The sequence below is a fragment of the Mesocricetus auratus genome, unplaced genomic scaffold, assembly GCF_017639785.1.
Source record: "Mesocricetus auratus isolate SY011 unplaced genomic scaffold, BCM_Maur_2.0 Super-Scaffold_100062, whole genome shotgun sequence".
NCBI lineage: Eukaryota > Metazoa > Chordata > Mammalia > Rodentia > Cricetidae > Mesocricetus > Mesocricetus auratus.
This window is the reverse complement of record NW_024429234.1, coordinates 3,085,746-3,101,533: the sequence shown is the minus strand read 5'-3', so window position 1 is coordinate 3,101,533 and position 15,788 is coordinate 3,085,746. Positions and strand designations below refer to the sequence as shown.

At 43.9% G+C, this 15,788-nt stretch overlaps 1 protein-coding gene across 2 annotated transcripts; it reads left to right on the top strand.

Moving 5' to 3' along the window:
* The first annotated feature begins 1,827 nt into the window (after positions 1-1,827).
* Positions 1,828-9,205, top strand: LOC101844888 (acylcarnitine hydrolase-like). 2 transcript variants are annotated; one of them, XM_013126535.3, is made up of 12 exons: positions 1,828-2,027; positions 2,654-2,864; positions 4,235-4,376; positions 5,024-5,157; positions 5,239-5,494; positions 6,248-6,346; positions 6,573-6,713; positions 6,835-6,915; positions 7,138-7,282; positions 7,635-7,772; positions 8,152-8,224; positions 8,662-9,205. In XM_013126535.3, exons 1-12 carry the CDS (start codon positions 1,952-1,954, stop codon positions 8,846-8,848), a joined length of 1,683 nt encoding a protein of 560 aa, XP_012981989.3. In that variant the 5' UTR covers positions 1,828-1,951; the 3' UTR covers positions 8,849-9,205. The 2 variants fall into 2 exon arrangements, with proteins under 2 accessions (XP_012981989.3, XP_040592574.1); XM_040736640.1 differs by having other exon boundaries at positions 2,004-2,027; positions 2,654-2,724.
* Positions 9,206-15,788: the final 6,583 nt, after the last annotated feature.

Sequence of the window (15,788 nt, the reverse complement as noted above, 5' to 3'; positions counted from 1 at the left end):
GACTGGGTTACCTCACTCAGGATGGCTTCCTCCAGTGCCATCCATTTACCTGTGAATTTTAAAATTCCATTGTTTTTTTCTGCTGAGTAATACTCCATTGTGTAAATGTACCACATTTTCTCCACCCACTCTTCAGTTGAGGGGCATCTAGGTTGCTTCCAGGTTCTGGCTATTACAAATAATGCTGCTATGAACATAGTGGAGCAGATGCCCTTGTTGTATGAATTTGCCTCATTTGTATATATGCCCAAGAGTGCAATTGCTGGGTCTTGTGGAAGATTAATTCCCATTTTCCTGAGGAATCTCCACACTGATTTCCAAAGAGGCTGTATGAGTTGGCACTCTCACCAGCAGTGGAGTAGAGTTCCCCTCTCTCCACATCCTCTCCAGCATAAATTGTCTTCGGTGTTTTTGATTTTAGCCATTCTGACAGGAGTAAGATGGTATCTCAGAGTTGTTTTGATTTGCATTTCCCTGATGGCTAAGGATGTTGAGCACTTTCTTAAGTGTCTCTTGGCCATTTTAGCCTCCTCTACTGAGAATTCTCTATTTAGCTCTGTACCCCACCTTTCAAGTGGATCCTTTGGTGTTTTGGAGACTTGTTTCTTGAGTTCTTTGTAAATTTTGGAGATTAGCCTTCTGTCAGATGTGGGGTTAGTGAATATCTTTTCCCATTCTGTGGACTGCCTTCTTGTCTTGTTGACTGTGTCCTTTGCCTTACAGAAGCTTTTTAGTTTCAGGAGGTCCCATTTGTTAATTGTCGATCTCAGTGTTTGCGCCACTGGTGTTATGTTTAGGAAGTGGTCTCCTGTACCAACTCGTTGAAGAGTATCTCCCACTTTCTCTTCTATTTATAGACTTTTATCTCTGATTTTGATATAACATGTTAATTTTTTATTGTGACTCATAAACTTCTATTTGTAGACTTTTATCTCTGATTCATCATAGGTTCTGAGATATCAGCTTGACCCTAGTGTTGGAGCAAGCAAGGCCCAATAATTGCTTGCCAATGATATGTGTGATATTGATCAAGAAGTGGTGGTAGGAGAACTTTCATCCAATCCTGAAGACCTAACTTCCACTTTTTGCTGCACATGGTGCAATTAGAGGATAGACTTACACAAATTGCCCCTTCACCTCCATGTGAGAGCCGTGGCCAGGGAGAATCCATACACATATGTACATGAGCACAATAAATAAATAAATGCAAAACTAAAAATATTTGTTAAATGGATCAATGACTGTGAAGTTGATCTTGGCAGGAACTGGATACTAGAGGACACACATCATGAGGGTGGAGTGAATAGGGGCTGTCGATTTTAAAAGCCCCAGAATTGCTTTGATCAAACAACTATGACCCAACAGTGAGGTGCCTAAGTAGACCCTAAGATTGTTGCAGGGACCAGGGACCCTGCAAGCAGGCTCACTAAACTTGAGTCTTAAAAGCACAGAGGAGTCTTGAGGATGAGGTCACACCTAGACTTGTCTGTCTCTCCTGTGACATCTTGAGTGTGTGCCTACTCAGAGCCCTCTGTCTCTCCTGTGACATCTTGGTTGTGTAACTACTCACAGAGTCCTCTGTCTCTCCTGTGAAATCTTGAATATGTAACTACTCACAGAGTCCTCTGTCTCTCCTATTAAAGCTTTCTGCCCAGGAGGACAGAGCTCCTGGTATAACAGAATAGCTTCAGAATCCATACTGTGCCTTATCAGAAGGCCAAAGAGGAATGAGAAAGCAGACGAGACTTTGCCCTGCCTCCTGAACATTGACTCCTTTTCATTTCTGACTAATCTGTTCTCCAACAAAGGTAACTCTGCCAACCACACCAAGTTCCCGCCTACATCCTTTTTATTTAAAATCCTGCCTGAGCAAGCCTAGAAGTTTCTGCTTCCTGTTTGTGAAATGTGGCCATCCTATATAGCAGCAGAGACTCTGGCCTGAGACCTGACAATGCCACTGAACCAACTTCATGGCTGGCTGAATGCTGTGGTCTTTGGGCTCCTGCTTATCCTCCTCCATGTGCAGGGTGAGGCTCACTAAATGGGGAATTATGAGAGTCAGAACTGCCAAATTCTGCAAAATCAGAGGCTGAGTTTGTGGGAGGGAAGACAAAGGGATTGGGGGGGCTTGTGGAAATGATAGGATCTGGCAGATAGACAAAATTCTGGGAAATGTGTGCCTCCCAGTCTCCTGACCAAAGCCCACAGGTTTTGTGGCTCACTAGCACACAGAGACTTGGAGATATCTAAGACCACTGAATCCTAAGGAGACAGTTCAGTGTAAGAATCTCTGGAGAGTGCTAGATAATTCAAGAAAAAGTGAGCTGAAGGCATTTTTCCCATCCTCAGTGTGGCTATGAATGCAGCTGCTACTGACCTTTCAATTAAAATAACAATAATCATAAATTCATGTGGACAAATGACTCAGAGTGTGTGACTTCTTTGGCCACAGAAATACAGTGACACCCTTTACATAGCAATAGGAAATGTTCCTGGCCCTGAGTGATAGGGAGCTTCCACACTCACACCCCATAGCTGAACCAGGAGGTCCTGGGTTCCCTTCCTGTGTCCTGGTAATCGTAAGATGAGAATTCCCACAGCCTGCTGGCAGCTGACTGCACAAAACTAACCCTGATGGCATCTCTCCCCACAGGTCAGGACTCACCAGAGGACAGGCCCATCAGGAACACAATCACAGGCCCGGTCCGAGGCAGCCTCATCCAAGTGAGTGACACAAAAGTTGGTGTCCACACCTTCCTGGGAATTCCCTTTGCCAAGCCACCTGTAGGACCACTGCGCTTTGCACCCCCTGAAGCCCCTGAGCCATGGAGTGGTGTGAGAGATGGAAGCTCATATCCAGCCATGTAAGTTCTGGACCTAGAGGATGTCAGGTCCTGGGGTGAAAAGATGCTGTGAGCTATGAGCCATGGTGAAGCGTTTCCTCCATTTCAGCTACACAGTATTTTCTCTCATTGTGGGGTTAACCCCATTCATTGTTGTAACCCACGTGGTAAGGTTGAATATAATAACCTTGCCAGTCTACTAGGTCAGAGCTTGGAAGCCATAGAGAATTAGATGCCAATGCTTTAGAGAGAAACAAAGAATAAATTGTTTACAGATTCAAATTAAGCCCAGTGTTCACTTCCACAATGGCAGAGATCTCTAGGCATCAGTTGTGTGACCTATTAAGCAGAGAGCACCCCTGACTGCAGTAGAATATGCTCCAGGTCCTGAGGAGTGTAGCAGAGATGGATACTTGCCAACCCCACCCTTGCAGTCACACTGACAACCTATAGGGCCAAGCAATATTGACCAAGGAATTATATGTAATTAATTCCCTCTAGAGACACCGTAGAAAAAATTCCCTAGGAGCCTGTACATGGGATGAAGGATTTCTCACTGCTCTTTAGGCCAGTATTGTCCACTGATTCTCTAGCACATGTGGAGTACCACACTCCAGTACTGCAGTCTTAGTTTGTTTTCTGTGGCTGATAAAGTACTGATAAAAGCAACTTAGGGGAGAAAACTACTACCAAAGGCTCCAGATTACAAACCATAATATGAGGGAATTCACATTGAAAGAGAATTACAGGAGCTGGTTGCATCATATCAATAAACAGGAACAGAGAGTGGAAAAAGCTTGTATGACTGCTAATTCTTAAGTCACTTTTCTATTCTTATGAATTTCAGTGAATGCCACTACATACAGCCAATCATTTCCATAGAGACACCTAAAAGTCTCTGTAGGGACAGATCTCCGGTACTCTTAGCACTGACCATGCTGTGGTCACAGGTATGTGGGGGGGTGAGGCAGGGATAAAAGACTGGGAGGATAGACATTTGGCTCTCTCTTGCTGGGGATTCGAGTTGGGTCTCTGAAGCCACTGAGACCAACTTGGGTTGTCAGTTTCTCTTGTAAGAAGCTTCCACAATAAATAGCCATCCTTACCCTTCTAAAGTGTGTGATTCATATTTCAGAAACAAGTCTCTATATCCTAGACTTAGAAAAAATATGCAGACAAACATAACTGGAGGACTCCCTAGAAATCTGGCTTCACCCTAACTGCCATACAGTCTGTGGCTTTACCTTGGTGGGACGGACTTTAGAGGGGGAATATGTACTAATGGGGCATCAAAAAGAGCAGTAGCTATAGTTGGCTGAGAAAGGCCTAGACTCACAACTGGTTTTGATCACCATACATCTCTTTGAATATCTGTCTTCTATTTCCATCAGGTGTCTGCAAAACATTGAAAAGATGAATGTAGAAGGTCTGGAGGATAGGAAACTGACCCTGCCTCCTATATCTATGTCTGAGGACTGCCTGCACCTCAACATCTATGCACCAGCTCATGCCCATGAGGGCTCTAACCTGCCTGTGAGTCTCAGGACATGGTCAGCTTGGGGACAGGACATGTTTTTCAAGATGATTAGAAGGGGCAAAAGCAACCTGAGCTCTGCTGTAGACTCTAATGAAAAGCCTTGTCTTGTTCTTGTCAAAGAAGACCTTCTCAGCCATACTATGCAGCAGATACCTGGGCATGAGACACAAAGCATTGAGTGATCAAAGGCTCTAGATCTTTGGTAACACCAGGAATCTGCTACAACCTGAGCCCTAAAGAACCACTTGTGTGTTTAAGCCTCAAAGTTGAGGTCCCCATTTCTACTTCTGGGTTTTCTGCAGTGCCAATGAGAGTTTATGGTCCTTTCCTCTTTTTTAAAAGTCTGGAAGATATCCATGGAGACACCACTCATTGTTCCACTACAGCATGTCTGAATAGTGATACCATTACTGTATACATAGAACCATTAATTAAAACTAAGGTACATGATGAGTGTGTGGACTATAAATACACTGATGGTGTTACTAGAGGACCCTGTCATGAAACAATGCCTTAAAGTGCTGAATATTTATTTGTATGTAGTTGTAAAGCTGCAGAGGCACAGCAGTTAATACTCTAGGAAGTAGTCCTTCAGAGCTTGGGCTGCTTGGGAGCTTCCAGGAATCTCTCTTGCCTTCTCCAGGTGATGGTGTGGATCCATGGAGGTGGTCTGGTTGTAGGAATGGCTTCTATGTATGATGGATCCATGCTAGCAGCCATTGAGGATGTGGTAGTGGTCACTATCCAGTACCGTCTGGGTGTCCTGGGCTTCTTCAGGTGAGACTAGGGCTGAGCTGAGCAATGGCAGCAGAGAAGACCCTAAACAATCCTTTGATCCATGTCCCTTCCATTTCTCAGCACTGGAGATCAACATGCCAGAGGCAACTGGGGCTACCTCGACCAAGTGGCTGCCCTGCACTGGGTCCAACAGAATATCGCCCACTTTGGAGGCAATCCTGACAAGGTCACCATTTTTGGGGAGTCTGCAGGTGGCACAAGTGTGTCTTCACTTGTTGTGTCCCCCATGTCCAAAGGACTCTTCCACAGAGCCATCATGGAGAGTGGGGTTGTCCTGCTACCTGGCCTTACTGATACCCATGAGAAGGTCTACACTGTAAGTGCCTCAAGCATCATAACCCTAGTCTGCCCCTCAGCCTTTATCTTCTGCTACCTGGTGTTCTGTTCAGTGGGGAACCCAATGACCAGAGAAATCAGTTTCTTTCCAGTAATTTTTGAGAAACTCTGGGGCTAGTCTCTACTAACCTTTTCTTCAAACTGTGTGAGTATGCTATTAGAAAGCTGCTCATGAAAGCTTCCGTCACTGACAAAAAATATGGGTGTGTTTTGGGAGGTGGCTCAGTGGGGTTTTTTAAATGCAAGACTAACAACCTAATTTCAACACTCCAGAACTCACAAAATCTTGGAGATAGTGACATGTATCTGTAATTCCAATGTTCCTATGGCCAGGTAGGAGGCAGAGACAAGATAATCCTTTAATGTTCACAGAGCAGCCCAACTAGTTCAGGGAGCAGAAAACAAGAGGGCACCCTGTCTCAAATAAAGGGGTGTCTTGAAGAAAGGAGACTTGGTCCTCTAACAATCACATACAAACATTGGCATCCTTACTCCTTCTCTTATATATGAAACACAAAAAGATGGATAGAGTAAATAAAACTACCCTGAGAACAAAAACTATGGAGGTAGACAGGATACTGCTTACTGGCTATCAACTTTGAGGAAAAGGATATGGGGAACAATTTATATTTATACTGATCACCAAACAACAGACACTATAGTGTGGTATTTAAGGCACTAGTATTTAGTTAGAATTGTAAAAATTCCAATCCCTGCTTGTTCCCCTTCACAGACGGTGGCTAACATATCTGGATGTGAGACCATGGACTCAGAGGCCCTGGTGCACTGTCTGAGAGGCAAGAGTGAAGCAGAGATTCTGGTTATTAACAATGTAAGTAGAATAATGCATCTTGGAAGATATAATCAGACTTTGTTGTGTTCTTTAGTTCTGTGTACAGTGTGAACAACAAGATAGACTAATCTAAATGTAGATTGTCTTCCAGAGTGAGCTGAGCACACGGAGCCAAGGAAGAAATGAGAAAATAATGGAGCTAACACACTGGGCATCACCATATGTATTTGAATGGCCTTTAGCATTGACTTTTAATTCCCCTTAGGTCTTCATGATGATCCCTTCTGTGGTAGATGGTGTATTCCTACCCAGGCATCCGCAGGAATTGTTGGCTTCTGTGGATTTTCACCCTGTCCCTAGCATAATCGGCATCAACAACGATGAATATAGTTGGATTATCCCCATGGTGAGGTTCATTTCCAATCCGCTAGGGGTCGGGAGACTCATATGATAAGCAGTGGGAACTCAATGCATCTTTAATCTAAGTCCATCATATTCCACACTTAGCACTATCTTCTGCCTTCCAGGTCATGGGCTCTGCTCAGACAATAAAGGGAATAACGAGAGAGAACCTGAAGGCTGTTGTGAAGAATACAGCAGCACAAATGGTGAGTGAGATATCTCTGGTCCCTCATATCTCCTTCTCAGACATCACCCCTATTAATGAAGATCAATATATATGTGTGATTCTGTGAGGGATGATCTCAGAGAATGAATCTTATTATTTATACTCTAACTCGTCTAAGGGCTCATTCTCCCCATACCAAAGGCTGATGCTCACATAAGTGAAAACATGCCTAGCCTCATTCTTCCTGCTCTCTTTGGTGTAGATGCTGCCTCCTGAGTGCAGTGACCTGCTAATGGAAGAGTATATGGGGGACACTGAGGACCCCCAGAGCCTCCAAATACAGTTCACAGAGATGATGGGAGACTTCATGTTTGTGATCCCTGCTCTCCAAGTAGCACATTTTCAGAGTAAGTGCATCTGTAACAAGGCTTATGGGAGCAACTCGGGGATTTAGGTGATGGGTGAGCACTGTGGAGCAGTGTGGTACCCAGGTCTCATGTCTAGTTGTAGAGAGTGACATATAGTACAGAGGAGAAAATGGGTCACTGATACTCTATTCACTCTCAAAACAACTATGCTGGAAAGGCCATGACCACCCTATAGCCAGGGCTTTTCCACAGCTAGTGCTCCAGCTTGGAGCCCCTTACATTTAAATATTATGATTCCAGGTAACTTTATAGCAAGGTACCTTGTTACAAAATAGGTATCAGAAAACTCCAGATGAGGAGCCACTAAATCACGTTTTGTCCCCACTTCCAGGTTCCCACGCCCCTGTCTACTTCTATGAGTTCCAACACCAACCCTCCTTTGTAAAGGATGTCAGGCCACCGCATGTGAAAGCTGACCATGCTGATGAGGTTCCTTTTGTTTTTGGGTACATCTTGTTTGGCATGAAACGTGAGTCTTCCTTATTCTCCTTGAACTGACTGGGGTCCCAGATGATACTTCAGGTACTCCTGAGCACTCAGTCCATTTGAGGAAAGGTAGGCTCTGACAGAAAAGAAAATCAAATGTGTGACATACTGTAGCCTAAAAAATTATATCAGAATTAGAATCAGGACCCATCTCAGTCTAGCCTGTGCTGGAGCTGTCAGCACATTGGGGCAGGAATTCAATTAGAGGCATGCACGGATGTTGGATAAAGTAAGTAACGAAGCAAGGTGACAAAAACAGTAGTCCTGGATCTGTAAACAGCTGAGGCTGTCATTATAAATCATGAGTTGGCAGTTGTGTGAGGAGTCATGGACTTCAACATTTGTCTTCCTCATAACTCCAGTTGAACTCACTGAGGAGGAGAAACTACTGAACAAGAGAATGATGAAGTACTGGGCCAACTTTGCAAGACATGGGTGAGAACACACCCTTCTCTCAACCTTCCCTATATGAGTTACAGGGCTCTGTGTGTCCCTATCTAGTCTCCCTTTTGGATGGTGGTCTCTTCAGCATTCATGGGTCTTCCATCACAAGATATAGATTTCTGTACTGGATAGCACATTTATATAGACACTTCGTAGGTGTCAGTTATTGGTCATCTCACAGTAACCTGGCTCATGAGCCATAGTGTTACGGTACTGTTCTTTAGATCTTACCTCTTATATGCAGACATAAAAAAGGTCGAGTAGTCGTTCCCTACATGGAGCAGAAACCAGTGGATGACAATAGTAGCTCTATATCAGGACACCTGTCTCATCACTGGCCTAATTGCTCCACTGCTCTGACCCAAATCAGGGGATCAGACTTTGAATCATAGTGACCTCACCTTTCTCACTGGTTATCATATCCACAGGAACCCCAACAGCGAGGGTCTACCCTACTGGCCCATGTTGGACCATGATGAGCAGTACCTGAAGCTGGATACTCAACCTGCTGTGGGACAAGCCCTGAAGGCCAGAAGGCTGCAGTTCTGGACCAAGACTCTACCCCAGAAGATCCAGGAGCTAAAGAGTTCACAGAACATACACAAAGAGCTGTAGCAACCTGTGTTTAGAATGGCATGTTGGGTTGCCTGCTGGTGGGGTCAGCTTGGGGTTCCCAAAACATATTGAGGTACCTGGGTTGATTCTAACATTCGCATAACCTCTGAACTTGTATGTTCTTCTATGTTTATCACAAATCCTCTGCATGTGACTCTTTATCCTGCTGAGTCATCTTTAGTCAGACCCACTCAATAAGTGCTCAAATAACAGTGTGCATTTGTGAGCCCTAAAGTACCCATCTCCTTTCACATTCCACTAGTACTAGGTCCCTTTCTTCCTCCCTTAACTTCTAATCCTTATGTCATCTTCTCTAAAACCAAAACTGTCTTTGTAATAAAGAAGAAATTTGATGAACATTGATATCAATAAGAGACCAGATCCTTTGTGCTAGAGGCCCTGAAATATCCAAGCCCCTTACCTCTGTTCTGTTTGCACAACAAGCCAAGTTTTCCTGGGTGGGAAAACCCCATTTCCCAATCCAGTGCAAGGAAGATCAACCAAAGGACAGCATGAACTTTGGGGTCAAAGTGAAGATTATTGATTGTCCATCCTGGACACCATGATTAGAGAACAATATCATGCAGGAGGGCTGGTGCCAGGTTCTCCAACTCTGGGCTCATTTTCCAGTCCCTGCTGCCAATGGATAAAACACATCAGGCAGTTCAGGTAACACAAAAATTCTAATGCATGTCTTTGAGTTTAGAAGAGCTGGGATACTCTATAACAAGATTCTTCCCTCCATCTTGGTCCCAGAGCCTCATCAGTACCAAATGAGCATGCAGAACACTATATTAATTATGAAGCTGTTGGTCATTTGCTATGGATTCTTATTGGCTAGCTCTGACTTAATTATTAACCCGTAACTGCTAATCTGAGTATTTCCATGTGGCCCTCTCTTCCTGGAAAAAAGGGTCCAGACTTCTTATTTCTCTTGGGTCCTACATGGTGACTGACTATGCCTTCATTTCCCAGAATCCTCCACCTATCCTAGTCCCATCTATCTTGTTTCCCTATTGGTCAATAGTGCTTTATTTATCAACCAATAAGACAAACACATACACAGAAGGACTTCCCCTATCAACAGTCCATCTCCCAAAGCCTAGCTTTTCCTTCAGAGGGGAAGTTGTGGAAAGAGATAACATCTGCCAAGGCCAAGAATGGGAGCACAGAGAATTTGAAGGGAGACACTGAATTGACATCATGCCTTGCTGACTGGCGAAGTCAGGCACATCCATGGTTGTTCCATGCCAGTGGAAACATCAGAAAAGCACTGAGAAGGAAGGCCTGCAGAGCCAGGCCGTGGGTGCTCTAGATTTCTGAGTACTAGAGAAATAGAGCCAGGTTCTCAGGTGGCACTGATGGCTGGCAGAAGTAAACACCTATCCAGTTCCCTCCATGAAGTCTGCCCCAGCCAAATGGGAATTCGTGACAGGGTTCTCTGGGATTTAAAACTCCTGTTCATGTCCCAGTATGTCAGTGTTATCATAAGTCCTGAGGATCAAGAGGGTCCAAGTGCTGGGACCAACAGGACCTAAAAATGTTTGTCAGGTGGATAAATGACTCTGACTTTGTTCTCAGTAGGAGTTGCCATCATACTAACCACAGGATACAGGATAAATAAACATCATTCCAATAATTGCCAATTTAGGAAAAGCTGCTCTTGGTGAATGAAACATCATGGTTGTGTCAGGCTCCAAGTACAGCAATTTCTCCAAGTTTTGTCTAATGCTATACTAATGTCAGGCATAGCTGGTTGATTCAGTGAACTTCATAGTCAGAGAAACCATGTGGCAAGGATTCCCATGCAGGCAGCAAGTCACTGAGAGCAGAGGGTGATCCGTCGGCCTTGGAAAGATGTTTAGCAAAATCATCTGATGCATGCATATGCTGCTGCTCTGGCCTCATGGACATCACTTGGCACAAGAGATGCTGGTTTGTGTGGATCAGATGGGGGAAGGCATCCCAGAAACACTAGGCACATTTGAAGTTTAGGTCTGTCATATTGTACAGTGTCACAACATGATGCTCTATGAGGTGAGGGGCAAGGGAGGTGAGAGCATGTGGAGGTGACAAACCCAGACGGGGAAGAAGGGCTTCCCCTGGACACCTCCCTGCACCTTTGTGCATGGAAAGAGTCAGAGTTACCTAAGGAGTCAATGGTATCCAAGGTAACCCCAGTCTGAGACAGAGAAGAGTCAGCATTCTCCTGATGTCCATCGTCAACTTCACTCAAATCAGAACTTGCACAGCCTAGGTTTATTAGGATCATTAGATGAAAATGGTGCTTCTTGCACGTTCTTCCCTGGACACTAAAGGGTAGACAAGCATACAGCACAGCCTGCCTCAAGTGCTGGGGGAGGGAATAGTGCAGGAAGGTGGCGACCTGATGCTTCCACTGCAATCCTAAGGCATTATGGAGCTCCTCCTACAAACACACCTCTGTGTGCTTAGGGGACTCACAGAACACCTTAGAATTTCAATAGCCATATCATTTTTAAGAGCTTCATTAGTAAATGAGCCATATATGACAAACCCATCAATTTATCTTCACGCCTTTCTGATTTTGAACAAATGGAGTAGACATTGTAACCATGTCCACTTCAAGTGGACATAACACTACCATCTCCTCCCTTTACATTGGCTACTGTCCTGAGCCATGTTTTCTGACAAGCAGACACCTGCTTTCTGGTCCTGGGGTTTAGAAAAGGAACATAATTTAGAAATTTTAAATCTCTGCATATATTGTCATGGAAATGACATTTTCTGTGGCACAATTGTGCTTGACATGTCATGTTGCCTATGTCCCAAGGACTCTTCCGATATGCCATCAGGTGAAGTAGAGAAACTCTGGTGTCTATTCTCATCTCCATTTTCCCTGGGATTGGCTACAGTGAGTGCCATCTCACCCTGTCCTGACCCACTGTCTCTCTGTTCATTTTGTGAACTCCTGGCTCTGTCTACAGTGTGAGGATATGAAGGACCATACGAATGCCTAGGGAAGTGCCGTGTACCAGGGAACTGCTGAGCATCTCAAAGGGCATATTAATACCCCTCTGAATCTCACAGGGTTAGTATTCTCTTTGGCCAACAAATTGTACTTAATGGTCCCCATTTCTTTATAAGCATGTGAAGATGTAGAGCAGCACCTATCAGGGCTTTTCTTTTCAGCATTGAGAAGTGGGAACAGTTTCATACTAGCCACAATGTACCCAGGGTACCCTATAGTATTTTCAGGACACATACTATCGGTTGGAGATGCTGAAATTTTTCTTTTTTCTTAATGAAAGAATGAACCAGTCCTTCCCCACCTAATTCTTGTACAGTTACTGTCCAAGATGTCTTGGTGTTGCAGCTGAAAAGCCATTGGAGGGTTAGAATTCAAGCTCCTCCCACTCCAGCCTGTCCTACTTCCTCCTGTACACACCCCATGTGAGCACAGTACAAGAATCCAGGTAAAGGGAAGAGCCCGTCCTTTAAGTAAAGATGATGTGCGACTGGTACCGCCAAGGGACCCTGGAGGCATTACTGAGCTTCTGCTGTAAACACATCTCTGTGGGGTTTGCATTTCTGAGGATGTACAGGACAGTTCACCAAGGGAATTTTATAAACTTTGTAGCTCTCTTACCATTAGAAAGCTTTGTTGTCAGATGATTTCTTTGCATTCAAATTTACCTTTTATCAGCATAACTTGGTAAATTTGCATAGGAGTAGGAGATAAGCAACAGCCCATGCTTCAAGTATGAGAATAATTCTTCGTTTGGAAAATTTAGCTCATGATCCTTTATGTTTCTGGCCTCTGCTTCCTACAATCACTTGACTACTTTCTGATGGAACAGTTTGGACAAACCACAGAATTTAAAAACAGAACCCTGGCCATCCTAACACTGAATAGGAATCATTTGTTACTGGTTGGTCCTGCTACTAGGTACAAGTGTGTTGTCCTGTGGCTATCAGTGCCATTCTGCACATGCAGGCAACACATTTTACACACTACCCAGTTCAGGCAAACATGAGTGATCTGATTTGACTACGATTAATCCAGTTCTTATGAACCACTCAAACATGGGTCTTTGATATCGCTATTTTCTTTTCATTGCTCTAAATAACTTGGAGCAGACTGCTGAATAAATTAACACCAGTCTTGAAAAAATAAACACACACACACACAGAGAAAGGGGAATTGAGTGGGGATCTGGGAAGAGTTGGTCTAGCTAGGGGAATAAACATCATCTCAATACATTGTATACACGTATGAAATTATCAAAGACTAAATATAGGTCCTAGATATACACTTAAGTGACAGAGAACTTGTCTCAAGTGTATGACACTAGATCCAATATCCTGTTTCCACTTCAGATGTTTCTTCAGATGTTTGGGGAAACTGATACCATAGAGGTGTTTGGATGTCAAAATCTCATGTCAATCTGTTAACAATCCTTAAATATATTCATCTATGAGTAGTTTATAAAGCCTGTGATTTGTCTCAGCCCTGGTGTCATAAAAAGTTCATGTGATCACAACAAAACCATCATAAGCTTCAAGCTCAGGTCTAAGGCAGATATATATGGACTGACTACTTGGAAGACCAAGGCAGAAGGACTTCATGAGCTTGAGTTGAAGGTCAACCTATATCACACACATACACTGCATTTCAACTGCATATATGCATAGATTAATCCATGTTACTTACATACATAAGTATGTATCTATATTAAGCTAATTGACTTATAACAATTAGAAATTTGATCACAAATTTTGGAGAATAGGTAGTTCATACTTAATGTACCATCAAGCGTACTGTATGTTGAGGGCTAGCTTCCTCATTCAAAGACTATTCCTTTTATTTACATTAGGCAGGTGGAACAAATAATGGTGCTCTTGACCTGAGCTACCTAGTGACCCATCTCATAACATCCTCCCTGTAGAGTTCAGGTTCAAGTTGACATGATAACAGATGACATAGAGGCAAAGACCAAGGTCAGATAGAGACAGGAAAAGGCATGAAGAGACACCTGGTTATGCAACTAGTCTATATCAACAGCAGTAGAATTGTTGAGTTCCAGCACAAGTGTGTGTTTACCTTTTGAAGGAGAGGTCAACCTGCTTTTCATCATGACTACACCATTTTGCGTCTGCTCTAGCCATGCGTTGTGAGTATGCCAAGGGTTCCATGTCTTTGCCAACACTGATTATATTTGTATGCTATAGCGGTACCTGGGGGGCTCTCTAGGAGGTTCAAGCATTGCAGACAGGTTTTGTCCTTTGCCCTTTTTTCTATCTTGCTGAGCTGTTAGACTACATTCCTAAAGCTAGGCACCAGGATCTATTTTATTTGCCCATTCACTCATTCTTAAAGCTGATCCCCAAGGTCCAACTATCAAAACACCAAAGTCCAGCAATCAAAATGCACTATTTAACTACCGTGTCCAACCTGTTCAAACAGGACTTGCCAACTCATCTTAACATAAACTTCTTTTTTTTTTTTCACATAAAACCCACTTTTGCAAAAACTCCCGCCTTTGTCTGATCCAGAGGCAGCCCCCAACCCTTGCTTCTTCTTCCAGGGCAGTAATTCTTTCTCCTTTGTTCTGAGAACTTTGTGTTTGGGAGTGTTCTGTACAGATTCTGACTCTGAGAGAACCCTGTAGTGGTTATAATAAAAATGGCCTACATAGACCCATAGGGAATGTCACTATTAGGAGGTAAGGCCTTGTTGGAGGAAATGTGTCACTGTGGGTGTTCTTTGAGGTCAAATGCTCAAGCCACACCCAGTGTCACAGTCTCTTCCTGCTGCCCATGGATCAAGATGTGGAACTCTCAGCTACTTCTTGCCTCTAACATTCATACCATGATGATAATGGACTAAACCTCTGAAATGTAAGCCATGCCCAATTAAATATTTTCCTTTATAAAGTTGTCATGGTCATAGTGTATCTTGACAGCAATAAAACCATAACTAAGGCAGTCTCCAGCAGCTAGCCAGCAGGTGAGAGACCTGCCTGCAAGCTGTACAACCATGGCCATCATCCACTGAATTTTGTCTCTCCAAGACCTATTCCACTGCCCAACTCCACCTACCTTATCATGATCCCCTTTGCCAGTCCTCACCAAAATTACAGCAGACTCAATAGGCAAGGCACAACTCACACCAGAAGCAAGAACAGGTGAATGACTAGCCTCCCTTCTGAACTGCACCACCCCCTCTCATCTCAGCACCACTAAGGCAACTGGACCCTGCTCCCAACTCTGGTGGAACTCCACTACTCTGGTGCAGTCCCCAGCAGCTGTCCAGCAGGTAAGAGATCTGCCTGCAGGCTGTACTACCACCACTGTCACACACTGAATTGTTACCCCAAGACCCACATTGCCACCTAACCAGACCCACCTCATCACTGTCCCTGTGGCCAGCCCTCCCTCAAAATTCCAGAGGACTCCATAGGCACAAGGGCAACCCATACCAGATGGAAGAACAGGAGGACACACTGGATCTAGGAAAACCAAACCCCCAAAAACCTCAGCTGACACAACCCTACATGATCTGAAGACCTACCAATCACTAGAATCTGCCCATTCAGTTCAAAAGAAATTAATGAAATGAATAATGAAGGAACAGAATACCAATACAACAAAGACATTCTTGTTAAGAATCAACACTTGTACCTATAATTATTCCAAACCCAGGGTAAATGCCAGGGTAAAAATATACTCATCAATAGAAAGAGCAATATGATACCACCAGAACCCAGTGATCCTACAACAGCAAGACATGAATTTTCCAACATGGCTGAAGCACAAGAAAACAACCTTAAAAACAACTATATGAGCTGAACTCTGGTGTCCAATGCCTTTAATAGCCAGAACTCAGGAGGCAGAGGCAGGAAGTTCTGTGAGCTTGAGACCAGCCTGGTTTACACAGCTAGATCCAGGACAGCCAGGG